The sequence below is a fragment of the Bos javanicus genome, chromosome 17 (assembly GCF_032452875.1).
Source record: "Bos javanicus breed banteng chromosome 17, ARS-OSU_banteng_1.0, whole genome shotgun sequence".
Taxonomy (NCBI): Eukaryota; Metazoa; Chordata; class Mammalia; order Artiodactyla; family Bovidae; genus Bos; species Bos javanicus.
The window spans coordinates 32,959,027-32,986,465 of NC_083884.1; the positions used below are offsets into that span (position 1 = coordinate 32,959,027).

General features: G+C 36.2%; 1 protein-coding gene across 2 annotated transcripts in view; it reads right to left on the reverse strand.

Annotated features, from left to right (window-relative positions):
* Window positions 1-27,439, reverse strand: part of FAT4 (FAT atypical cadherin 4) — a 184,291-nt gene that overhangs the window by 66,302 nt on the left and 90,550 nt on the right. For both annotated transcript variants that reach the window (XM_061384235.1, XM_061384234.1), the window contains exons 3-6: window positions 25,849-26,110; window positions 24,014-24,364; window positions 16,651-17,573; window positions 15,812-15,986 (exon numbers count right to left, since the gene is read on the reverse strand). In XM_061384235.1, the coding sequence (XP_061240219.1) occupies window positions 15,812-15,986; window positions 16,651-17,573; window positions 24,014-24,364; window positions 25,849-26,110 (1,711 nt within the window). The remainder of the gene's footprint in view (window positions 1-15,811; window positions 15,987-16,650; window positions 17,574-24,013; window positions 24,365-25,848; window positions 26,111-27,439) is intronic.

The window sequence follows — 27,439 nt, forward strand, 5'->3', positions numbered from 1 at the left end:
CTTAAAGCTCAACATTCAGAAAACGAAGATCATGGCATCTGGTCCCATCACTTCATGGGAAATAGATGGGGAAAGAGTGGAAACAGTGTCAGACTTTGTTTTTCTGGGCTCCAAAATCACTGCAGATGGTGAATGCAGCCATGAAATTAAAAGATGCTTACTCCTTGGAAGGAAAATTATGACCAATCTAGATAGCATATTCAAAAGCAGAGACATTACTTTGCCAACAAAGGTCTGTCTAGTCAAGGCTATGGTTTTTGCTGTGGTCATGTATGGATGTGAGAGTTGGACTGTGAAGAAGGCTGAGCACCAAAGAATTGATGCTTTTGAACTGTGGTGTTGGAGAAGACTCTTGAGAGTCCCTTGGACTGCAAGGAGATTCAACCAGTCCATTCTGAAGGAGATCAGCCCTGGGATTTCCTTGGAAGGAATGATGCTGAACCTGAAACTCCAGTACTTTGGCCACCTCATGCGAAGAGTTGACTCATTGGAAAAGATTCTGATGCTGGGAGGGATTGGGGGCAGGAGGAGAAGGGGACGACAGAGGATGAGATGGCTGGATGGCATCACTGACTCGATGGACTTGAATCTGGGTGAACTCCAGGAGTTGGTGATGGACAGGGAGGCTTGGCGTGCTGCGATTCATGGGGTCACAAAGAGTCAGACATGACTGAGTGACTGAACTGAACTGAACTGAGCTGATAGTGGACAGAGCCTTTTCTGGTCGCTCAGTAGTAAAGAATCTGCCTGCTAATGCAGGAGACTTGGGAGATGTGTGGTTGATCCTTGGGTTGGGAAGATCCTCTGGAGTAGGAAATGGTAACCCACTCCAGTATTCTTGCCCGAAAACCACATGGACTGAGAAGTATAGTCCATGGGGTCACCAAGAGTCAGAGATGACTTAGCGACGGAACAACAATAATGGACAGAAGGAAAGTCAACTCTGAACTCTTGAAAAAATATATTCTCTCTGTTCATTAGGCTCAGATAAAAGTATGCCACTCTTATTTCAGATGTTTTACTCATTATTATTATTACTGATGTACTTCTACCATATTCTCTATTAAGTTATAAAATAATTGAGAGCAGAAATTATTGTTTAATTCATCATTATCTAAACCAATAATGCATAGCTTGTCTTCAATGTTTATTAAGTTCTCCTTTGACTCTATATATGGAAATCTGATCTAGTGACTACATGGCTGAAAGTTCAAAAAGCTGATCACTTCGGGGAATAAATATAGATTTTAGCCTAAGGCTGGGGTCAGAGAACAAAACTTCTGACAAAGGTCAACATTTTGGAGATAGTTATACTACTTATAACAGAGGGTCCCAATTAATCCTGAATCCCATGAGAGGAATCAGAATACTAGGGGCCAATATTTTGCTTGGACAGATCTGATAATGATGAATTATATAGGTAGTGGCGTAATAGGGCAAGATTACTCAGTTTCATCTGGAATTGATTTATGAGAACCAGATGCAATCAGAAAGAAGTAGGATGTAAGGACATAGACTCCTGATAGAAGAGAGTGAGCCAATGAATGGAGCTGAAGATAGAAGTGAAATGAAAGGACAAAATCTCAGAAATTTTTTTTTTTCCAGAAATTTTTAAGTACAGAGGCAAGGAGCATATACGAGACATGTGAAATACAATCAGAAGTCAGATGATAAAAGGAAGCTCAAAAACATTTTGTAAAAATATTTTGTATTTTATATATCATACATCTGTGTGTGTGTATATATGAGAGTAAAAGTGAAAGTGTTAGTCGCTCAGTCGTGTTTGACTTTTTGTGACTCTATGGACTATAGCCTGCCAGGCTCCTCCACCCGTGGAATTCTCCAGGCAAGAATAATGCAGTGGGTGGCCATTCCCTTCCCCAGGGAACCTTTCTAACCCAGGGATCAAACCTGGGTCCCCTGCATTGCAGGTGGAATCTTTACCATCTGAGCCATCAGGGAAGCCTTATATGTATTTTATAAAGTATATATATATATATATATATATATATATATATACACATATATACAATGGTGGTTCAGTTGCGAAATCGTGTCCGAGTCTTGCGAACCCATGGACTATATAACCTGCCAGGCTCCTCTGTTTATGGGATTCTCCAAGCAAGAATACTGGAATGGGTTGCCATTTCCTTCTCCAACATATACACAATAAACATGGGTAAATAGATATTAAACTTCTTAAATTTTTAGAGCAACAGCAAAAAAATACATATGATTCTGAAAAGCATTTTTTTAATGTGTAAAAACACATCACACACATACACACACACACACACACACACACAACGATTATTCAGTTTAATCTTCTGATAGTCCATTACACTTGCGTAGTTCCAAACTTTGTCTTGAGTCATATTTTATACTCTTAAACTTGGGAAATGATTAAACTGGTATTGCCTTTGAACATGGGTGGCTTAAAAAGATCAAACATATGAATAAAGTTCAAGGAAACCTAAAATAAGATTTTAAAAAGAAAAATGTTTCAGGCAACTGCTCTATCAGAAAATTCATCTTCAATAAGTGTAATGAATGAATCTGAAGATCTAATTAGAGGTCTTAACTGCAGGCATTTTACATATTTAATGTTAGCCCCCATAAATTAAACATCTTTTCCTGAAACATGAGAAACTACTCAGCCGCATTAGAATTTTGCTTAACTGAAATCTGTTGCTTTGCCACAAAACTGATTTCATTCTTAACATCAAACATTTGGTGGAACAGTCCTCTGACTGGGTGTGTTTGTTGTAATAAAGAATGACCTCACATATTTCTTACAGTAAGTAAGCCATCCCCTGAGAAGGTATTGAAACCAACCATTCCGTATTGATTTTTAATTATGTGATTTGGCTTAAATTTGAATCCAGAAAATATGTGAAGCAAGTAAATATGTAGTAGTATTTAAATATGACCAATAGCATTTATCTTAAAATTTTCATTTTCATAATGTATTAGCATTAATTAGTTCTACAAATATGTTTACATAAATTAGGTAGGTACACACTAAGGTAACGTTTTATTTTTAATTATTTCTCAGGAATCTTTATCAAAAACACTATTTCCTTTTTATAAATTCTTATACTAAAGAATCTGCCTGTAATGCAGGAGACCCAAGTTCTATCCCTGGGTCGGGAAGATCCCCTGGAGAAGGGAATTGGTACCCACTTCAATATTCTTGCCTGGAGAATTTTATGGACAGAGAAGCCTGGTGGGCTACAGTCCATAGGATCACAAAGAGTTGTACATGACTGAGCAACTATCATACTGAATAGAGGTGACAAAACTAAAGAAAGAACTTAGCAATGTTATGTAAATAAGACCGAAAATTGCTCATCGTGTGAATGTCATTAATGTCATTGAAATGTACACTTAAAAATCATTAAAGTGGTAAATTTTATGTTATATGGATACATAATTTTTAAGAGTTTATAAAATAAAATATGATGTAAACTAAATATTTTATTCCCCACATAAAGTATATGATAAAGACTTAATTTTGCTGCTGCTGCTGCTGCTAAGTTGCTTCAGTCGTGTCCAACTCTGCGCGACCCCATAGACGGCAGTCCACCAGGCCCCGCCGTCCCTGGGATTCTTCAGGCAAGAACACTGGAGAGGGTTGCCATTTCCTCCTCCAATGCATGAAAGTGAAAAGTGAAAGTGAAGTCGCTCAGTCGTGTCCGACGCTTAGCGACACCATGGACTGCAGCCTACCAGGCTCCTCCGTCCATGGGATTTTCCAGGCAAGAGTACTGGAGTGGGGTGCCATTGCCTTCTCTCAGACTTAATTTTGGAGAACATTAAAAAAAAAGAACCCTAACAACACATGTTGAAACTCTGAAATACTAGAGGCAACCACCAAATTCAAAATATAGCCGGAGTCCTGCCTATTTAGTGAAACTATCAAATTATGTATCTTTGGAATAATTATCAAAATAGGCTACAAAGTAAGATTAAGTTTTAACATGATAAAATTAGAAGGAAAATTCCTCATACTAAGCTTACATTACTTTCTATTATATTTAATATTTATCCTTTAGGTAGTAGAATCATCTCTTTAATATTTCAAATTGTTTGTTTCCATTTCAAAGTTGGGTTTTCTTCATCTACTCAGATTTATAGCTTAAATTAAGTAAATGAGAAATAGACTGAAATTACTTCATCAAATTTTAATTCTATGCAACATGTTAGCAATTCTAGCTATTATTTATTGGAATTTTGGAAGCTTGATCATCTTTCTTTTTGTATGTTTATCTTATGACTATACAAATGAAATACTATGTAGGAAAAGTTGTTTCTACTAAAGTGTAGCTGATTTAAAGAATATTATGTAAATAAATGATTTATGATAACACTTAGTCACTAATGGGTTTTGTACTAAACTTATTGCAAATAAGAGGAAGTAAAACAATAACCAGTTATGAACCTTGGAAGCAAAATTCTCATCTAAGACAAATACTCCAATGGAGATAACAAAACTTCCTTTGACTCAAATATATAATTAAGTTAAATGCAAGTGATTCCTGGTAACTGAAGATTACCCTAGCACTGTTTGATTTATGGAATCATTGATGTCTTACGGAAAGTTTTCAAGCATTTTTCATTACTAAGAATGTTCATCATAACAGACAAGGCAAGTTCTTCGACATCTTCCCACAAATAATACTGACAGGATGCAGTCTTTTTGGAACATCTAAAAAGCAACTCTCCTCAGATGTAAAATGTCATATTCCACATTTCTGACCTCTCTTTTGATTACAGAGACATTTGCAATGCAGTGACCCTCTCAGCTAAACAATGTAACAAACAGTTTTCATTCAAAATGTCATCATAGCCTCACCAAGAAAATAAGCATAGTGATTAGCCCTTTTAGATTTTAGGATTAACTTTTGCAAAAGCATCATGTTTCCCCTTCATTAAAAAGTAATTTCCAATCCCTGCATAAGAATGAAGTTTATCCCCTGTTTCAATCAGATGATAAATGCCCTTAATTAGGGATGCTAATAACTGAAATTTTCCCTTCAGACCTATTAATTACGCTGACACATAGTTCACTACTAGACTTTTTAACCAAATCTATAGCCAGAATATCTCTTTAGCTTGTTAGCATATTAGACTGAGAACAGATAAATAAAGGTAATATATTTAATTTGTGCACAATTTAATCTCCCACACCCCAATTAAATGCAAATAACACAGCCCAATCGACTTACTGTATGTGCATACATGTGTGTATCGTACATATTGTATATTCTAAGGATAGTATTAAACATTTGCTTTGCATTCCGTAAAACTCCGTGAAACTCTTGGATATGCATTTCTTGATCTGAGAACAGTAATCCTTTGATTTTGAATTCATGAATATTTTTGTTTTACTCACTGTTTCAATGGCAGAGAACTGAATGTTGTTTCTCTTTTTTTGCTGCAAAAACCATTTCTCTTTTTAATATAAAATAATATTTAATCTAAAGAGAAAAAACTCATAAACATGGTTTACATGAAACAAAATATGTTAGATGAGCTAATCTATGGGAAAGAGTGAGTCATAGTTAAGAAACGGTTTCCTTGATCAGGTTTAGTGGCTTCAGATTCTGTTTCTATTGATTAACAGCTGCAGGTCTGAGTCAAGTTGTTTACTTCTCTAATACTCAGCCTTGTTTTTGTTTTTCTTTTAATTCATAATATTGGAATCCAATGTACAAGGCTGTTGTGAGATTAAATCTGGTACAAACAAGCACTCAGCATGCACAGAATGAGCAAACATCCTCTAAAGTTTGTCTACGTAAGTTGCATCTCTACTCAAACGTGTTTCCTGAGAACTAAACTTTTATATCTACCTGCCATCTCCACTGGAGATTTCATAATATCTAAAAACAGTATATCAAAAAAATAATGTAAGGAAAATTCAACCTAAAAAATTTTTTCCTTTTCCTATCTCCAAATTTCTCAGGCCAGTACTCTGGGACTCATGCTTAATTTGTCTCTTTTACTAATTTTCTTTACCTCCAATTCCATCATCAAGTCCTATGGCTTAACCTTCAAAATGGATAAAATGTTTAGCTCTTTTACATCTCCTCCATGCTGTAGCCTAATTTCAAACATTCTCAAGGGCTGCTGTCCTGGCCTTTTAATCACCGTCTCTATTTCCACTGTAGTTTTCACCACTGCCACAAAACCAGATCTCTTTTCCACAAAAACAGGCCACTCCAAAATTCCTTGTTGCTCCCCTGTCCAAAGCTTTAACAAGACTTTGCCTTTCTCTTTGAATAAAATTAAAACTTCTTTCCCTGGCCTAAAACACTGCGATGATCCAGCCTCTGCTTAATTCATTTATCAATATTTCTCCTTTCTTTTACTCTGGTAGAACCGTCCAGGCCTTCCAGTTGTCCTTTGAATAAAGGCAACCTGATCCCTGTCTAGGAACCGTTTCATCTGCAAATTTATCCAGATTTTCACATTTCGCTGTCCTGACCTCTGCTATTAAAAATAATTCCTCCAATTCCTTCCTCTCTAGCCACTTAACCTGCTTTATTTAATTACATAGCACCTCGTATAACTCCCGACCTATATATTACATTTTGTCTAGCTTTCTGACTAGAATGTAACTTCTGTGAGGACAGAGACTGTCATTTTTTCACCACTATGTCTCCAATTCCTAGAAGAATCCCTGGTAGAGACTGCTTCACAAATGCTTCCTGACAAAACATTGTCCAGATGCTTGTTACACATTGACAGCCCATAGAAGCATATGAGTCTCATTGACTCTAATAATAATTCACTTATAAGATCTATTAAATTACCATTATAGTTTGGTTTTAATAAATGCAAATGCAAAGTGACAATTGGGTGGAATAATTGGCAATATTATCATCTTCTACCTGTAAAGCCTAGTGAATTTTTTGTATCTTCTCCTACTTAGCAATTTAATTTGAACAATGTCTTAATTGAAGCTTGTTCTCAAACAATCAGTATTGAAATTACTGATTCCAGCTGATTTGACGCCACTTAAAATATTTTGAAACATTTATTTATTTATTTGGAAAAAGGAAAATAACAGAATGTTTTATTCATTAGAGTACAATGGATTACATATAAGAAAAGCTTTCTTAAAATTGTGTTTTTGGAAATTTATGTTTTGCAGAGGGTAATCAGATTCTGATTTTTTTTTCAGATATACCATGAGTGAGCAAGGGCTCAGTTGGAAGGCAGAAATCCTGGATATTGTTCTTGACTCTGATATTCTCTGAGTCTGTAAGCTCTGGCAAACTGCCTAATTATTCCAGGCCTCAATTTTCTTATCTCAAAAATAAAGGAAATGGACTGGCTTATTTCCAAGAAGACTTCTGGCTATAAAATTAGCATTTTAAGTCAGATTTTTGTCACTTAGAATTTTTCATATATAGCTTTCTTTTAAAATCCTTCCATATTACACACTAGGTTATAACTTCAATAACCCCTTATAGTCACATATTGTTTTACTGCTTTCTCATATACTAATTCCTTCCTTTAAGAATAGTGGTGGATTTTAATAGGTCAAAGACTATGAATTTACTGGTGAGGGTAGAAAATCACCAAAGGTTAAAAAAATTCTAAGAGACTTGGAAAATTCCATGGATATATATCTATTGGAAATGCTTATCTAAACACCAAAATCCTCATAACAAAATAAGTTAAAATTTTCACATTACGTTTATGTGAAGAATAATAAGCCTTTATTATTAAGCTATGTGAAGTCAAATACCACATGTGGGAGATATATATATATATATATATATAAACTATATATATACACATACAGTGTGTATATATATATATATATATATACATATATTTTGGGGGGGGTAGCTAAAAAGGTGTTGGGTGTTTTGGGATATATGGGAGACTCACTTTTTTTGCTATGGGAAGTCCAGATATAAAAGTATTGCCAAATGCCAAAACTTTTCAAAAGCACAGTGTCTGTTTATGCAGATTCTGAGTTAGTGAGCCAGACCAAGAAAAGGTAGGCAGGACACCACAAAGTAGAGATAAGACCTACCTGGAAACATCTACTAGATAACAGAATTGAATAAGAGCCAGAAAGTTCAGGGGAGAGTCATGAGAATATAGCTCAAGCAGTATTTTTAAGCATTTGAAACTGAATTAAAGCCATAAAACGCTTCAGTGGGTCTTTACATATGACTGCAATTTATCACATCACACTAAACACCACAGAGCCTTAAATGCTTATGCTGCTTTTCAAAGCAGGGGTCAATTTGAATGACCACAACCAATGCAGCAAAAACTTCTGGAATTTCAGCCATCAGTTGAAAAAGATTGGCACTTTTCCTGTTTTGGTAGGTCCTTTGAAAAATCTGCAAGTGATAAGTACATGATAATAAACTGTATTTAAGTATGGTAAATAAATATGAAATAATAGTTGCATAATAACAGGATGGTTTGATAAATAATTATCATTTTTCATTCAGTAAATCATTCATTCATTCAACAAATATTTATTCAGCAAATGTTATATTACACATTCTGTTCTGAGTGTTTCTGGGAATTCAGTTTTGAACAAGACAGGAGCTTTTCTGGTAACTCAGCTGGTAAAGAATCTGCCTACAATGTGGGAGATCTGGGTCCGATTCTGGGTCGGGAAGATCCCCCTGAAGAAGGGATAGGCTACCCACGCCAGTATTCTTGGGCTCCCCTAGTGGCTGAGCTGGTAAAGAATCTGCCTGCAGTGTGGGAGACCTGGGTTTGATCCCTGGGTTGGGAAGATCCCCTGGAGGGGGAAAGGCTACCACTCCAGTATTCTGGCCTGGAGAATTCCATGGACTATATAGTCCATGGGGTCACAAAGAGTCAGACACTACTAAGCAACTTTCACTTTCACTTAGGAAGCTTACATGATACTGGAAGTATAACAGCTATTGATGAGGTAACCAAACTGTAGCCTGCCAGGCCCCTCTGTCCATAGGATTTCCCAGACAAGAATACTGGAGTGGGTTGTCATTTCCTTCTCCAGGGGATCTTCCCGACCCATGGATGGAATCCACATCTCCTGAACTGGCAGGCAGATTCTTTATTGCTGAGTCACCAGGAAAGCATTATATTCTATATGAGCATATAACTTTAAATGGCAATTAATGTTTAATAAAAAATTCACAACAGAGTAATGTGACAGAAACATTGGAGAGATGGGAAGTGGGACCTATAGACTGGCAGTCAGATAAATTCTCTCTGAGAAGTTGACATTTTACTTAGATGCAATGACAAAATGACCACGATACAGATGTCACCTGTCCCCGCCCGCCACCCCATTAAAAAATGGAAAAGAAAACAAAAACAAAACAGCCAGCTACAAAGTAGAACACTCCAGACAGTGAGAACTACAGGTACAAATGCAAAGGGCCAAGGATGAGAAAAAGGTTGGCATTTTTAAAGGGGCCAGATTAACTGTCACTAGCAATTTGCTGTCAGTGTTTAGCAACTACTCTCCAGAAGTAAGTCACCTGATCTGTAAGCTTGCTGATTCCTATAGTGTAAATACTCCTACACTAGCTGATTTCAAGCAAACCAACGTGGATATACTGAACAGAGTTGAGAGGTGATAACGACCAATGGTGGAACATAATAAAGGAAGGCAGCAGCAGATGATGACAGAAGGGTCAGATAGTGGACAGAGGCAAGGTCATTTAATGCCATGTGGTCAATGGTAAGAAATTTAGTTTTTATTCTTAGAAATCACCGAATGGTTTTAATTAAGCAACAGGGCATAATCATTTAATTTATGGCTTTAAGGTTCATGAGCTGCTTGTTGGAGAGCATACTGTGGGGGAGAAAGGCAGTTAGAAAGCTATCATATTTGCCCTGGCTTGGACTAAAGTGGGGGGCTTCCTAGCTGGCACTAGTGGTAAAGAACCTGCCTACCAATGCAGGAGACATAAGAGATGCAGGTTCAATCCCTGTGTTGGGAAGATCCCGTGGAGGAGAGTATTGGCAACACACACCGGAGTGTGTTCTTGCCTGGAGAATCCCACGGACCAAGGAGCCTGGTGGGCTACGGTCCATAGGGTCACAAAGAGTCAGACATGACCGAAGTGACTTAGCAAGCACACATGCACACAGACTAAGGTGGTGGTAATGGAAATGATGAAAATTGGATCAATCAGGACATTTTGTGAGTCAGAGTCTAGTTGTCAATGGACTTGTGGAACAAAGTTTGCCTTGAGCAATTGTGAAACCGGGGGCAGAGAACAACTTATGGAGATTAGGAAGCATAAAAGTCAGAAATTTTATTTGGCCTTACTAAGCTTAAGATGTCCAACAAATGTGCTGACTAATATTAATAGCTAAAATGAGTCATTTCCACATTTGTTCCTGCTAATACATTTTTCATGTAGGAATTAGCGTTTCCATCAAATATATAACACTATAAAGGTAACCGCCCTCCAATGTAGGAGATGTGGATTCGATCCCTAAGTCAGGAAGATCAGCTGGAGAAGGAAATGGCAACCCACTCCAGTATTCTTGCCCGGGAAATCCCATGGACAGAGGAGTCTGGTGGGCAATAGTTCAAAGGGTCACAAAGAGTCAGACACAACTGAGCGACTGAGCACACACTCACAAAGGTAACTTGTTCAAGGTCACATACCTAAAAATTGTCAGAGGTGGAATTTGAACCTCTTTTTAACCACAAAGCTATGTTTTTACCTTTATAATATACTTCCATTTTGTAAATTAATTCTTAGGATTAATTTTTTGGACGTATAAAGCTCTGAGTTCCCTGACAATTCCCTGCTACTTATGGTATTTAAAACATATTACTTAATTTATTGCACTTATGAGAAAATGGTAAGGAAAACTTTTGGCAGGAAGGATCCTTGGGAACAGAGTGTCAAAATATGAGGAGGACAGTAACTGCTTTAGGGCCAGCTCTCCTCTTAGGATGAACCAAATGTGCTGGGTTCTCTGCAGTACCTTCATGACTACAGACCTGGGTGAAGCCTTAGCCTCCTGGGACTGTCTACTTGGTACGTATTTCTAGAAGAAATAACAATGAGTAATTTGGACTGAGGGCAGAACATCCATACTTTTTATTATATCAGTTGAACAAATATTATCTTTAATTGAGTTTTAGCCTCACCTCTTTAAATTAATCTTTAGTAAGTAAATCCTATGGGAGGAAAAAAAAAAAAGTGAGGTAGAATTATTACCCTCTGTCCTGGTTTTGTTATTTAACAGTGCAACATTTGGTCCCACACATATAGGATAGTGTGCTTGTATTCATTTTAAGCAGTGGACAGGAGTCCTTAGAGAGCTTCCAGATGTGCTACTCTACAGCCATGCAGTCAGTAAATAAAAATACGATGAAAGTGGAATGCTAATATCTTCTCCACAAATATTCAAAGATTTAGAGGTCTGCTGATAAAAATAAGCTGCTGCTTCAATTGCTGCCATATTGCCAAAGTTGACCCATCTTTGGGTTGCCATCAGGTAAGAATTTCAAAAGAGCAAAGGAAAAATGATTTGTGAGCTAAGGAATAAAACTGTCAATTTTTTTTTTCTTGTTTAGAACACTTTGATATTTTCCTGGTTCTCAGAACACTGCCAATTTGAGAATAACCTGGCATCTGGGACTTAAAAGCTGCCATATTTTTCTGAATTTTCTCATGTCATCTACTAATTTGACTTTTAAATCATAGCAGTGAATAAGTATTTTAAATCCTGTGTCAGAGACTTCATTCCTGGAATATAAAACTGCAAATTCTGAAGCCTGATATCTGAAGCTCTCACTGTGGATATTGATGACACTGGAAGTATAGAAAGGAATTGGGTATAAAATTATGGTTGCACATGAGTTTTAATAATTTTAAAAACATCTAGTCCAACACACCTCACAATTTCTGATTGCTTTATATGATTCATATTAAAGGATCTCCATACACCTACTTGAATTCTTCTACTCCTGTGTCCCTATAAGCCACCAGTCCATCTCAAGACAGCCCTGCAAAAAAGCACTCATAAAAATCTGTACTTTGGAGAAATTTTCAAGTAATTATCTAATTTCTAAGACTGCCAAAATACTCTGACCAAGGGACCAATGTCCTTGAATCTCATTCATGCTCCCATCATGATTCTTAACATTATGCTTAAGGCCCTGAATGACAGACATCCACATAATTTCATTTTACTGATAATCTGAACTGTAAGTTTTTAATAACTCATAACTCTCCTATCTCATTATTGGATAGAATATAAACACACTTGGTCTTCACATTTTTCATTTAATGGCAACAGTCCTTCATAGAAATTAGAGTCGCACTTGCATTATTTGTCCTTATATTAACACTTTTAGATCCCCAATTTTCCCCAAGGTCATGGCTGATGGCATCATGAATGCACACTGTCCAGCTCCCTGAAACCAGGACTTGGTTCTTACGAAGTCTGCACATTTAGACCAATACTCTAATGAATCTCCTCGTTGTGAAAATTCCTCTCAACAGGCTGACTCACCCAAGTGTACTAGAAGAGAACACTTTTAACTCTATTATTTCCAGTTTTCTTTCCCTTCCTTCCTTCCTTGGTCCCTCCCTCCTTCCCTCTTTCTTCCTCCCCCTCTTTCTTTTGCTTCCTTCCTTCCTACTTTTCTTTTCCTTTCATTCTTTTTTTCCTAATGAAATGTCAATTTTATGCTGTCATATTGATGGAGAAGCATCATTACAAGTGGTGGTTAAGTTTGCTGACTAGCCCACAAAGTCCTCCCTAACCATAATTTGGCTGACCTACAGTTTTTAAATGGTTAAGCACTTACCATGCAATATATTCTTTGGAAATCTGAAAAAACTGATATCACAATAAAAATTCTTAATGTAGTAATGCATAAAATGAAAAAAATATGAATAGCAATTTTTAAAAAATGTTTTTTAAACAATTGATACATTTTTTAATAAGACTAGTAAGAAACAGGGCAGACATTCATAAGAATTTTTGAATGTTTAAAGTGCATGGATCACAATTCATTAAAATCATTATATATAAAATGTTTTAGGCATATTTAACAAATATTGTATCAGTTAAACATTGTAATAAACTACTTTGTAATTACTATTATCCCCATTTTACTGAGAAAATACTGAGATTGAAAGAGATGATAGATTTTGTCTGAATCACAAAAAAAAATTTGAGAGAAACAGAATTTAAATCACCATCAGTTCAAATTTAAAGCTTTTAATCAGTATATTATATAGACAATTATTGGGTTTATTTTGCAAATAAAATTATTTTGGAAATTAATATATATTTTTCAAATTTTACTTTACCTCAGCACTAAAACCTTCACATACACTAAACTTGGAAGTCAGATATACTAGGATCTGAATCCTACTCTGCCACGTCTTGGCTGTGTGTGTGTGTGTGTGTGTGTGTGTGTGTGAGTGCTCAGTCGTGTCTGACTCTTTGCGACCCTATAGACTGTAGCTCTCCAGGCTCTTCTGTCTATGCGACTTTCCAGGCAAGAATACTGGAGTAGTTTAGCCATTTTCTACTCCAGGGGATCTTCCCAACCCAGGGACTGAGCCCACGTCTCTTGAGTCTCCTTCATTGGCAGGTGGATTCTTTAGCACTGCGCCACCTCCTGAGCAAATTACTTAATTACTCTGAGGAGTTTACTGAAACTACAGTGGAAATAAACACACCATAGTCTCTGAGATAATAAAGTAATATGTAGAAATGGGTTAATATCTGTAAAATCTGGCAAACTGCATGACTCAGATTGCCAAATGTCAGAAAACAACCATTCCCTTCCCCTGCACAATATCTCCCTCTTGGCTTCACAGGCGCACAAAAAGATTTTTAAATTCTCAGAATGATCTGATTGAAAACATACACTCTTGTCTAGATGTCTACATTCTTTCTCTGACATGGCTTTTGACTTAGAATGTTCCAAATCACAAATCCCCTGATGGAGAACTTCTATGAGTTGTGCCCTGTCCGTCCAGGGTCACCCTACACTGCATCTCTGATTATCAAAATCACAATCTGCTCCTCGCCCTGGGATGACCTTTGTGTGACACACCATCTTGTGCAGCAAGTTTTATAGTGACGGATGCCTTAGCAGCCAGATTCCTGGGTCTGGTTTCTCCTCCCCCAAATGATCTCCACAAAGACTGTTTCTGGGAGTGCCTAGAATTGACTGCACATATCCAGCAACTGCAGAGGAGAGCTGAGTCTGCGGTGTTTTCATAATAAAATCTCACCTCTAAATATCTGACCGTTTACTGGTTTGTACACCTCTTTATCCTTTCTTTTCTCCAGACGACTCTTGAAATATGGATTGACCTGAGCCATGTGGCAGTGACTGCATTTGCCACATGAAAATGTTTATCTACTGACCGAGAAGTACTGCCTACACATATAATGAAACATGTTTCAGATCAACTTGGTTTAAGTTTTATATGGTTACCACACTACATTCTGCTCATCATTGCCTGGGATTTTATAGTTTGCATGCAATGTAACACAGTCATTCACACAGATTAAAAAAAAAAAAAAGAAAGAGACTAGTGCTTTCTTTCACAAAGCAATAGTCTAAGATGAAGTAAACGGCAAATAATACAGACAGAGCCATCTTGATAAATAAGCAGTGGCACTATCATTAGTATACTTAACATAAATTTATAATTACTCTTAATCTTCAAATCTCCTTTTTTTATGAAGTGGTGACATGAAATTGTATACTCTGAAATTGGTCACAAATAACAAAAATAGCAATAAATTATATTCATCAAAAACATTTCAACCACAGCAAAAACAGCTCATTTGGAAATTCAGAATAATTCTCCTATAGCAGTAGCCACACATCTACATAAATATCCATATACCAAAAATGTCAGTCCTTTGAAGTTCCAACAAATCTGCCTGTTCTTAAAACAATTTCAACAAATTAATAAAGAGATGTCAACATTACTAACTTCAACAATTAAAACAGTAAGTTTTAACAATTTTTATAAATGAGTGTTACGTAAGGACAATGCTTCATAATTCCCTGAGACTTTTGAAGATCAATGATTTATTTATTCATTTGTTTATTCAACACATATTTAAGCACATCTACTTTCTTCAAGGCACAGAGGTTCTTTAACAAATTTTAGTTGTTTCAGCTTTGAATTAGAACTGTAACAAAACAGTGGTTAACAGTAATGTTACTTTTTGAATAGACTGTATTTTATGCTACTTGCTCTACAATTGTATGCAATTTCTGTTTCTAAACAGTGAGAGCTAATGTACACTGCTTCTCTTTCTCCCTATCGTAGTTCATTACACTGCTACTCAGTGAGAAGCCAGGCTCTTACTGGCACCCTTTTGGAGTTCTGTGGGGCTTCATCAGACGCTTATTATATCTACTTATGATTTTGCAGAACCTACAGGACTAATGAAGTAGAACTCTGGACCCACTCTCTTATCTCCATGACCAGTTAGAACCATCTGAATGTTTTCAAAGCTAAGGTACTTGAAATATCCACAGTCAAGGGGGAGAGTACAGAGTCACCCCCGGAGATACTGGGTCAGCCTACCGGGCAAGGATATATTGTGTCTTATAGGAGTACAGCTTTGTTTGTAATGTGCTTAAACACTTAACATTTACATATAAATTTCATAAAGTGATATATGTTCTATAAAATGGTGTGGATACAACCGAAGTTCCAAGCATTAGTAAATTTCAAAGAACATTTAGTTTAGTGGTAAACATACTTCCATTTACATATATCATGAAGAAATTTTTCACTGTCGAACAAGGTTATTACAGATTTACCTGAATCTGTAGCTGTGATCAGCAAGACAAAATGTTCCTTTGTTTCACGGTCCAAACTCTGTGTTACTCGAAGTTCTCCACTAGCTGAGAGAGTGAAAGCATTGTCTTCATTACCACCAAATAGAACATACGAGAGTTTGCTGTTGGAACCTTGATCATCATCTCTTGCCACCACCTACAGGAGAAAATAATACAGGCCATGAATGTGAGTAATACTCACAAAATGTATATCATGAAATAAAGTGTATTATTAAAAATAAGCATTATTATTAAAAATAAGTGTATTATTAAAAATAAATGTATTATTAAAAATAATAGGGTAGAGCCATACAGACCAATATTAAAAGGTTTCAGAGACACGTTTGTAAGTTTTAGGTAAAATATTAAAATGGCACAGAGTACAATATATAATTTGTATAAAACCAGGTATAAAAAAGCACATTGCATTTTTGGAAGACTTCACAAAAATATTTTTAACAGCAGATTCATCTGGGTAGTTGGATTTGTAAAGAGGGAATGAAGAGCAACGTTTGTAAAAGTTTTCAAACTTTAACATCATTTTATTTTCTTACTATGTATAGAATAACTGTTATAGTGAAACAAAATACAATGCATAAATGTGTGCAGCAGAGGTAAACACAAAAGGATATAACTGAAATACAATATTTCATCTACAAGGAAATCAACAGGTCCTTAGGAGTAATTTTCATAAACCTGTCCTTTTCGAGATCTGCTGTATCAGCAGGTAAGCGTTTTTGGATGAGAATGAGGAAGAGAGACCACTGTAATTAAATGAATTGTCTTACAAAAAGCACAATATTTGATTTAAATATACTTACCTGAAGAACTGTTCTGGGTAATGTTCCCAGATTCTCAGGGACATTTACAGAATATGGAGATAGCTCAAATATGGGGACAAAATCATTAATATCCAGTAGAACAATGCTGACGGTAGAGGTATCAGTTCTGGGAGTGCTGCCCCGATCTGTTGCCTGAACAATTAAAGAGTAAGTAGGGGTCTTCTCTCGATCCAAAGGCTTAGCCACGGTGATTGCCCCTGTGACTGAGTCGATCCGAAATTCCTGATTGGCATTACCGTCGACAATGCCATAGCGGACCTGTCCATTTGTACCTTCATCTCCATCTGCTGCAAATACTTGTGTTATATCCGTTCCAGTAAGTGTATTTTCATTAATCTCCACTTTATACATAGCCTGTGCAAAAACAGGGTTATTATCATTGATGTCAAGTACCATAACTACCACCTCTGTAGATGAAGACAGAGACGGGTGACCTTTGTCCGTAGCCACCACCGTGAGAGTATAATTGGAAACCTCCTCTCTATCTAGCTCTCCAGTAAGCCTTACTTCTCCATCGATGGTCCCGATAGTGAACTTATTTCCCGAAGGGTTCAGTAGGGTGTACTCAATGTAGCTGTTTGGGCCGCTGTCTGGGTCAGTTGCTTGTGCTTTAAAAACAATGGTATCAATAGGTGTGTTTTCTGGAATGTAGGTCAATTTAGGGGAAAGAAAGGTTGGGGGGTTATCATTGACATCCAACAAAATAATGGAGATTTGAGCAGTGCTTGTGAATCTGGAGGCTGGAAGCTGTGGCAGGTCATGCACTTGAACGACCAGATTGTAGAAGGACTGACTCTCCCGATCCAAAGGTTTTAGAACTTTCAATACCCCATTCTTGTCGACTGTAAACTGCCCAAGGCTATCGCCAGAAGCAATACTGTAAGCCAACTGAGAGTTGATGCCTGAAATGGAAGGGGGAAAAAATTAAATTTTCTGAACTAAATGCTGATCGCAAACTAAACTGCACCAAAAATTTCATGATATGAACCTGTGTATTTGACACACATGACCTCCAAACACACCTTATGAATGGTTTAGCCACAGTTAATTTTCTTTCTAAGGAATACATAACCCATAACTTTTTTCTTGGTATCATTTGATTTGAAAAGATGTTTACAATCTGGTGAACAAATGATCTATATACTGCTGGCTATTTACCAAGGTGTTGAAATGCTAAATTACGAGAGTGAAGAGGAAAAAAATATACTAGAGAGCGGATATTTTTCTATACATTTCTTTATTTCTGTCACATAATTCCTGAGAGTTCAACATTAACAGTGCCACACTCTACTACTAGCCAAACATTTATCACATTAGTAATTTATTGAGGCCAACACCAATTTTCAGAGAATGATAATAAAATTTTCTGATATATGGCATTAGTCATGGATGCTTTAAGTCTACTTTTACATTTCTTGGCAGAACCAATAAATACTTTTTAATTCCTATTAAGTGTCTGGCTAATACCTCTGAGAAAATAATTCTCTTTCAAAGTTTATTATGTTTATTTACTGTGGTTTAAAAGTATTTTTGAAGAAAATGTTAGCAGTAAATGTATGCATAAAAGACTCCAAATATAAAGATTCACACTCTTTTTGGGCTATTTTTAGATAATGTTTTATCAGTTTTTCCCAGGAACATGTGTCACATTTTAATTTAAAAAGGCATATAAATCATTTCAGAAAATGATTGTAGAATTCTAGAGATGATGTGGAGAATCGCTCAGCCTACTTATTGGTTTAGTAAATAATTTAAAGCTAAATTACAGATAAGCAGTGCAAACACAAAGAAAAAATTATATTTCCTGCCCCAGAATAGCAGTTTCTTCACTGGTCCATAATGTCATGTGTACTTTTATATTTTATCATAAACATGTTGGGCAATTATAGGATGGCCTAAGAATTTCTAAGAAACATATTTTACATCTAGATAATCCATCCTTAATAAAGATGCTCTACTCTGGGATCTTATGCTATGGAAAATCCATTGAGTTATATAAACTACTTACAAATGGCTCCTATATTTATGAACTTTAACTATTCAAGTGTCAAAAATGATGTCCACTCTTTGCCAAAAGTCTTCTAGAACAAGTTGATCACCCTTTTCTCGAAAAGTACTCTTTCTTAGGATTCTGTAGATACTTCAGTTAGCTTCTGCCTTTTCTTGAACCCCATTAAGTCCTTGTAAAGGCAAGTTTTAGTTGAGTAATACAGTTTTTTTTTTCCCTACCAGGTAGTGCCTGCTTATTTGTTTTTTTTTAATGCTAGAATTATTCTTTTCCCATGCTTTGATAGTTTCTTATCTAATATCCTTTGTCTATATGTTGATGCAGAGGAAACTATTTATAGAGATAACTTTCAGGCACTGGCTTATTCACAAAAATTTCTAGGATAAACAAGGATTGAGTAGATCTTTGAAAAGGTAGGGGTTTTCTCCTCATTAAGAGTTGTGGCTTTTAATCTTTGCAGTTTATTTAAGACCATTCACAAGAGAACAAAGCAGAGGTTATAAAGTTCAAAATACTTAGGACACTGAGGATCAGGAAAAATATGAATAAATAAAGCTAATGGAGGCTACAGGTCAACTCGCCAGCAGGAGATAAAGAGAATTTTAAGATCTGGATAGAACAAGGTCAACAGCCTACTTCAACTCTCTGACTTAAAATTCCACAGGTTTGGGGGAAGAAAAGTTCTATCAACTGATGCAAAAAAAAAGAAAAAGGTTTCATCAACTGGTACCAAATATGGATATATTACTGAGAAAGTATTTTGATTGAGAAAGTAACTTGATTTTAAATATATATATATATATATACACACACACACATATATATTATAGTGATATATATTTAATATATTTTTAAATAGAATTACTCTCTTAGGAATTTTTTTTTGCATTTCCTATGGCTAACTCTGTCAGTAAATATTTAGTTCCTGTTCTTTGAGGTAAAAATTCAGACACAATTATTATTCAGAAAAAGTTATGAAGACACCTGAATAAAAATAATACCAATGAGCAGAGATATATTTGTATGTAAGCATATAAACCTTTCATGCCCAAGATCAAAATAAATTTAAAATACTGACAAAACTACGCATGGCTACAAAGTGATGGCTTCACATTTCTACATAAATCAACTGGAAGGCAAGCAGTTAAATCTAGGATTGGAACACCCCTGGTCCACTTTTTATGCTATTTCCTGGAGTAAACAATTAACCTGCAGAGGCAAAAAGAGAACATGATCCCAAGATTTTATAGCCTTGTTGTAAACAGCAGGACAGCCTCTTTTTTAGGGAGAAAGTTTGCTGGGTAGGTGGGTGGTGGAAGTAATAAATATTAACTAGAATTATGAAAAAGATAAAAATGATTTTATATTTAAATTCATAATGATGACTATATCAAATGATGACATTAAAAATGAACTGGTAATGATAACAGTCACTATCTTTGAGAACATAAACATAGAAATACAACTGGTTTTGCACAAAATATTGCAGCACAATCTAAGAAATAGCTTTCATCTCAGGAACTGAAACTGTACTGCTGCAATTACAGGTCATGGAAACCATCTCTATGGACTTTACTGTCAAGAAAAGGACTTTTCACTCCTGTCATGTCTAAGTGACTTTGGGCATGTGCTCTACATCTATAAAATACATGTATACATATTGAGACTCAAAATTCTTCCTGAACCTTTATACTATCCTAAAAAACGGAGAGCTCAGGCCATTCTTCTCTCTCTACTCCTTGCATCAAATATCCCAATCATGAATCAGTAAACATATTATTTTAATATTCTATAATTTATTCATACGTGCTAGAACTTGAATTTAGTGGGCTTTTACAGCCCCCAGATCTTTAAGCTAAGAACAGTCCATATTTCTAACCATTTATGTTCAGTGTTCTGAAAGTGGTTTAGTTACATGATTCTTTCTGGCAGTTTTATTGTGTGTGTGGTTGTGTTAGTTTTTTTTTTTTTTTTTTTGGTTGGTTTTTATTTCAGTGTTGAGAATAATTTAGTTCCAGGAAATACAGCACATAACTGTAGGTATGTGGCTCTGTTACAAAATGTGCATATTTATTCACAGTCCATAAATGCCTAATTATTTCTATAATGAACTAGTATTTGTCAACTTATCGTACAGCTGCAACACATGGAACTCTTGCAAACAGCATTCACTTTTATAAAGCAGTTCCAACAAGGTCATCAGGTCACTGGAATATGAAACTCATTTACAGGTCAGTTGATCTGCATTGTGTACCAAGCGTATATCAGTAAATTTATTCAACAATAATTACTTTATTCTCAAAGTACTCTATGACTCCCCAATATTTTTAAGAGTATATGAATTTATTTCTAGGATAATATAATAATTATCAAAGCTAGACTATTTCTATGAAACTTCAATTTATAATGTGTGTGCTCAGTCGCTCAGTCCTATCTGACTCTTTGCAACTCCATGGACTGTAGCTTGTCAGGCTCCTCTTTCCATCCATGGAATTTTCCTTGCAATACTGGAGTGGGTTCCCATTTCCTTCTCCAAGGGATCTTCCCAACCCAGGGCTCTAACCCACGTCTCTTGTATCTCCTGCATTGGCAGACAAGTTCTGTACCTCTAGAACCCACCATACTTTGCCTCAATATAATACTTTCTTAGCTATATGAATGAAAGCTTTGAGATTAACACATGTGCTACTTATCTTGTGAACACAGTAAAATATTTGCTTTTTTCTTATAAATGGTTATGCAATCTAAAATTTTAGGTTAAACTTAGAGAATCTAGATATAAGTAGCAGAAAATGTTAAATTTATTTTCATATAAAATGTCTTCATTTAAGATGACAATATTATCTCCTCTGAAAGCTCTTGGTCTGAGATTAAAACTAAATTGTTAATTAGAAAAGTCTAAATAACATTGTGAAACACATTGGGAGCTATTTAGTATAACTGAGTTGGCAGTTTTAAACAAAGAAGGTTACCCTTGTACAGTCTTATCATGATCCTTGAAATTCAGAGAGAATAGAAACTGTGTCCTATATTTTAGGTCAAGGTGCAGGAAATTACACTGATAAAAGTATTCAATACTAAAACAATGAAAAACTGTAGCTTTAAACTTTTATCTAACACAATTAAAGGAAAAAAAAATCCATAAAAAGCAACTTGAAGTCAATGGTTAACACATTTCTGTGAATATGCTTGCATGGAATATTCCAGCAGGAATGGAAACTTCACAAAGGAAGTTTCTTATTTGCTATTTTCTCAGTTCTCTACAGTTGAGTTTTGAGGATAAATGGAATTTACTCTAGACCTGCACACAATCTTATGATATAATAGGCTCTCTCTAATGCTTAAAGTCACAAAGAAATTTGACAGATAATTCTTCACTACAGAAAAGTTACAACAAATTAAAAAATGTTCATATCCAGAGATCAGGTAAATTAATTAAGTTTATAATAATAGATAAGGCAACATTCAAAATGAAGATTAACCTCAACTGTGCATAAAGTCTAATGGGAGACACTTACACGTACAGAACTAGGCTGATGTACATGAAGGACTGTGCAACATTCTTAGGCCAGGACTGGCTACATACTAGGGACAAGTGGTCTGCCATGTTTGCTGGTCTCACATTCAAGGATTCAACCAACATAGACCGAAAATATTTTGAGGGAAAAAAATTCCAGAAAGTTCCAAATTTCAAGCAAAACTTAAATCTTCTGTGCTCTGGAAACTATTTATATAGCATATATATTGTAGTAGGTATTGTAAGTAATTTAAAGATGATTTGAAGTATATGGGTGAATGTGCATGGGTTGTATGCAAACATTACGCTACTTTATATAAAGGACTTGAGCATATTGGATTTTGGTATCAATGAGGCTTCCCTAGAGGCTCAGAGATACAGAATCTCCCTGCAATGCAGGAGACCGGGGTTTGATCCCTGAGTCAGGAAAATCCCCTGGAGAAGGGAACGGCTACCAACTCCAGTATTCTTGCCTAGAGAATCTCATGGACGGAGGAGTCTGGCGGCTACAGTCCTCGGGGTCGCAAAGAGTCAGACCCTACTGAGCAACTAAACTTTCACTTCACTAACTTTCCAGAGGTCCTGGAACCAATCCCCTGCTGGTACAAGGGATGACTGTATTTGACAACTGTCAGTTGTTGTTTTTAATATTCTTAGCAATTTGTGGTACTAACATTATAGGCACTTCTGTTTTAGGAATATTTATGTTTTCATTATTAACTATGCTTAAATAAGAGAGGAAAACTTCAAAATGCACTTAATGAATTCTAATTAAAGCATTTCCTATTTCATGAATTGAAAGATATATAAATACACTGTGCTCTGCCTCTCATATCTTTGTAAGTGGCGATTCTAGACACTCTTGAAACTAAGTATAGAGCAGAATGGGATGAATGGTACTCTGAGATCACATAAATCATTTAAGTCAGCAAGAAGCAGGAAATTCTAAATTAAGGTTGATATGCCTATGCCACGAGGCATATCCTTGGGCTAGAGACCAGTTTCCTCTTAAAATACTGTCCCTTGTTTTCTTAACTAAATGAACATTTAGCTGCATCCAGTGGAAGGAAAAACAAGGTATTAACTTTCCGAACAAAGACTGACAATCTGTACAATGTTATCTCTAAAGGCTATATTATCTGGTATGTATAGTTACAAAATTAGTCTTAAAAAAAGACCAAGGGAGTCATACTTTAAAGTTTTCAAAGAAATAAAAATCAAACAAATCAAATCAACAAATATCAAACATTGTAAAGTCTAGATTTAATTTAAAATCTCAACTAGATTATATAGCATAAAAATTAAAGAGATCTGAGACCGTCTTTGGAGTTAAAGCACGAAAGCTTGCTGAGATACTCTGAGCCATTTTCGGTCAGAAATATAAAACTAATCATGCAATTTGAAGTATTTTTTGAGACTTGGTTTTCCTTTAGCATCCACATTTTATCCTTTTTATGTTAAAAGAATATATGTAAGCAAATAGTTATCTGAAGAAAACCTACCAAAAAGCTGCTTTATGACTTCTACATTGCTAAACTGCAGTGGTGTCACACATTTAGAGAGAATAAAGGAAGATAAATTTATAAAGCTTATAAGATGCACACAATGTATGCTGTGTAAGTGTTATAAAAAAGAACTTAACTAATAAAATCCTTAGTTTTTTAATTCTCTATAGTTAAGTTATAAACCTATTCCTCAACTTTGGATCTATATTTACAAAATGCAATTTTGTGACAGCTGCACACAGTAAATAAATATGATACAAATCTAATGATTAATGTTTAATAAACTTTAAGTATGCAAAATAAAGTACATACCATCATCTGCATCGGTAACATTAAACACAAGAACAGTAGATCCTAGAGGTAGATTCTCCATTAAAGATGTGCTGTATGAATTCAAGCTGAAAATGGGTGGGTTATCATTTACATCTAGTATGTTGAAGTAAACCCTGATGGTAGTAAATTGTCCCCCACCATCTTCAGCCCGAACAGTGAGGATATAATATTGCTGTGCTTCATAATCCAACATTCGAGTCAAATTAAAGACTCCAGTAACTGGATTCAGGAAAAATATGCCATCTTCATCATCTTCATTCACAATATATGTAATTTCTCCATTCACACCAGAGTCATCATCTGTAGCCAAAATAGCTGCTACCAAAGAACCTAGAATAAATTGAGAATCTAAAATTAATGGGACAGGGTATTGCTAAGAGATGATATATGATACCAAAACATTTATTTGTATAGTAAAATATTTAAACTAGAAAATCACTATGAAAATATAATGAAAACAACACTGTAGATTTCTACATTAACATGGATGTCAACATTCCCAAATCTCCAGTAGATCTTATGTGTGTGTGTGCATGCTCAGTCACTCAGTCATGTCTGACTCTTTGCGACCTCATGGACTGTAGCCCACCAGGCTCCTCTATCCATGGAATTTTCTTGGCAAGAATACTGGAGTTGGTTTCCGTTTCCTAGTCCAGGAGATCTTCCCAACCCAGGGATTGAACCTATGTCTCTGGAGTCTCCTGCATTGACAGGCGTATCCTTTATCACTGTGCCACCTTGGAAGCCAGTAGATCTTATGTTGCGATGTAAATGTTCTGGGAAATGAACACAACTTCTGACATTATTTTTCTACCTACCAATTCATGACCATATTGATGAATTCAGTGAACATATATTGGGGCCCACTGCTAGTGTCAGGAACTGGCAATTCCAAGCAATAATACAGAATTATGCTAAGGGCATACCACTTAACAGCTTATATGACCATTGCTAGAAATGAGGTGAGAAAGAAATGTGATGGGAATTTCATGAAGGACATGAACAATTCATCTTGGTGAACTGACTGCAGTGAGATTTTAGTCCTCTATAAATGTTTCATTCCTTTGTCAAATGAGTTTTTAAAACATATGCCTTATTTTACAAACTCATTCAAATATAATTCACAATACAATTTCAGTTTTAGATAAGAATTTCTGATAGTGGAAAAGAAGCCAACCCACATCAGAAACAGGGATATTGAGTACTCACGTGCAACAGTTACAACATAAAATATTCAAAGAAGCAAGGTGAGAATTCAGGATTCCTATTCTACTAACATTTATTCAGCATCTGCTAATCCTCAAGCCCCATGTTAGCAAACTCATACATGTTTTATCCTAATTCTAACAAGAATCATTGTTTCCATATACAGAAGAAGGAATTGAAGCTAAGAGAAATTAATTAATTGCCCTGGTTCACACAGCTAGTAAGTACTATAACGGGTATTCACAGGTTTTCCTGTGCTTTTTTTGCTTTCTATGCTCAGGAACATAATCACATCAGACATCCTTACAGTGGAAAAACAGTATCAAAACTATGGTTGCCAGGAAACTTAACAATGCATGTCACAGATACTTTCAGAAACAAATATCTGTAATTAAGACATCAGATGATTAGCTTTTCTCATTTGCTCTCAAAAGTCTAGAAATTTGTTTGGGAACTGTAGCAAAGACAGTTAATTAAAATATTTAAAAATCCAACGTTTATGCCCAGTAGCACATACTAGTCCCAGTTCAAGAGCAGCCAAAACCTAGTCTGTGTAACTGTAGTCAAAGGTGACCCTTGCAAAATATACTTAAAAGTGTGCCACCTACCTGGGGTTGTGTCTTCTGGGATGTCAAAGGAGTACACAGGCCTGGAGAACTTGGGTGTGTGGTCATTCACATCACTGACAGTAATATTTATTCTCATATCCGAGGACTGAAGACCATCATCCGCACGAACCAGCAAGGAATATTTGGAACGACGTTCTCTGTCCAGTCTCTTGGTAGCTATCAGATCTCCAGATTCAGGGTCAATTCGGAAACTGTCATCGGCTCCACTGATGATCGTATATGTGACAAGAGCATTTGCACCCTAGGGAAAAGAGAGCAGAATCTGAACTGCTGGAAGTAGAACAGTAAAAGTTCTGCTCCTTATGCTGAATGTATACTTGACAAAGTGAGGCTCTGGGGTTTAATTTCATATGATACTGTAATATTTCAAATAGTAACAGTCCAGTGTAGTTAACTAAATAGTCTTTCACTATTCATTTCATTAAATAACACAGCGAATCTCAACCTTCAAAATGTGTGTGTGTGTGCGTGTGCGCGCTCTATGCATGCTCAGTTGTGTCTGACTCTGCAACCCTGTGGACTACAACCCACCAGGGTCCTCTGTGCATGGGATTGTTCAGGCAAGAATACTGGAGTGGGTTGCCATTTCCTCCTCTAGGGAATCTTCCCAACTCAGGGATTGAACCAGCATCTCCTGTGTCTCCTGCATTGGCAGGTGGATTCTTTAAGACTTGAGTCACTTGGGAAGCCCATATATATGTGTGTATGTGAGGGAATGGTAACCTACTCCAGTATTCTAGCTGGAAAATCCCATGGACAGAGGAGGCTGGCTGGTTATGGTCTATAGGGTCACAAAGTATTGGACATGATTGAGGAATTAAGCACAGCACACACACACATATATAAATTCTTAAAATATATCATAGAAAGGGGTCAAACTGTCACTGTGGAAAATGCAAATGATGATAATACTATTAACTACATATCCAGAGGTTTGCCAGGCTCAGGGACAGCACTGTGTATGCATTATCTTGCTTTAGTTCATGCTTCCCTGGTGGCTAAGCGTCTGCCTACAATACGGGAGACCCGGGTTCAATCCCTGGATTGGGAAGATCCCCCTGGAGAAGGAAATGACAACCCACTCCAGAATTCTTGCCTGGAAAATCCCACGGACTGACGGAGGAGCCTGGTAGGCTATAGTCCATGAGGTCGAAAAGAGTCGGACACGACTGAGCCACTTCATTTTCAGTTTTTCTCACTGTGAGATACTATTTCTCAAAAGAAGATGCAAAGTTTGGAGATGGTACTTAACTTATCCAGAGTCATACTGAGGGTGAGTGGATTTCAAACCCTAGTTTGTCTGACTCTGAGCTCATGTTCCTCTGGTTCAACATAAGAAGGTAATTAAATTAAGAAAGCTCTAAATGGAAATGTGGACTTCCCCGGTGGCTCAGACAGTAAAGAATCCACCTGAAATGAGGGAGACCTGGGTTCGACCCCTGGGTTGGAAAGATCCCCTGGAGGAGGGCATGACAAACCACTCCAGCATTCTAGCTTTGAGAATTCCAACAGCAGAGGAGCCTGATCGGCTTCAGTCCATGGGTTGCAAAGAGTCGGACAAAACTGAACG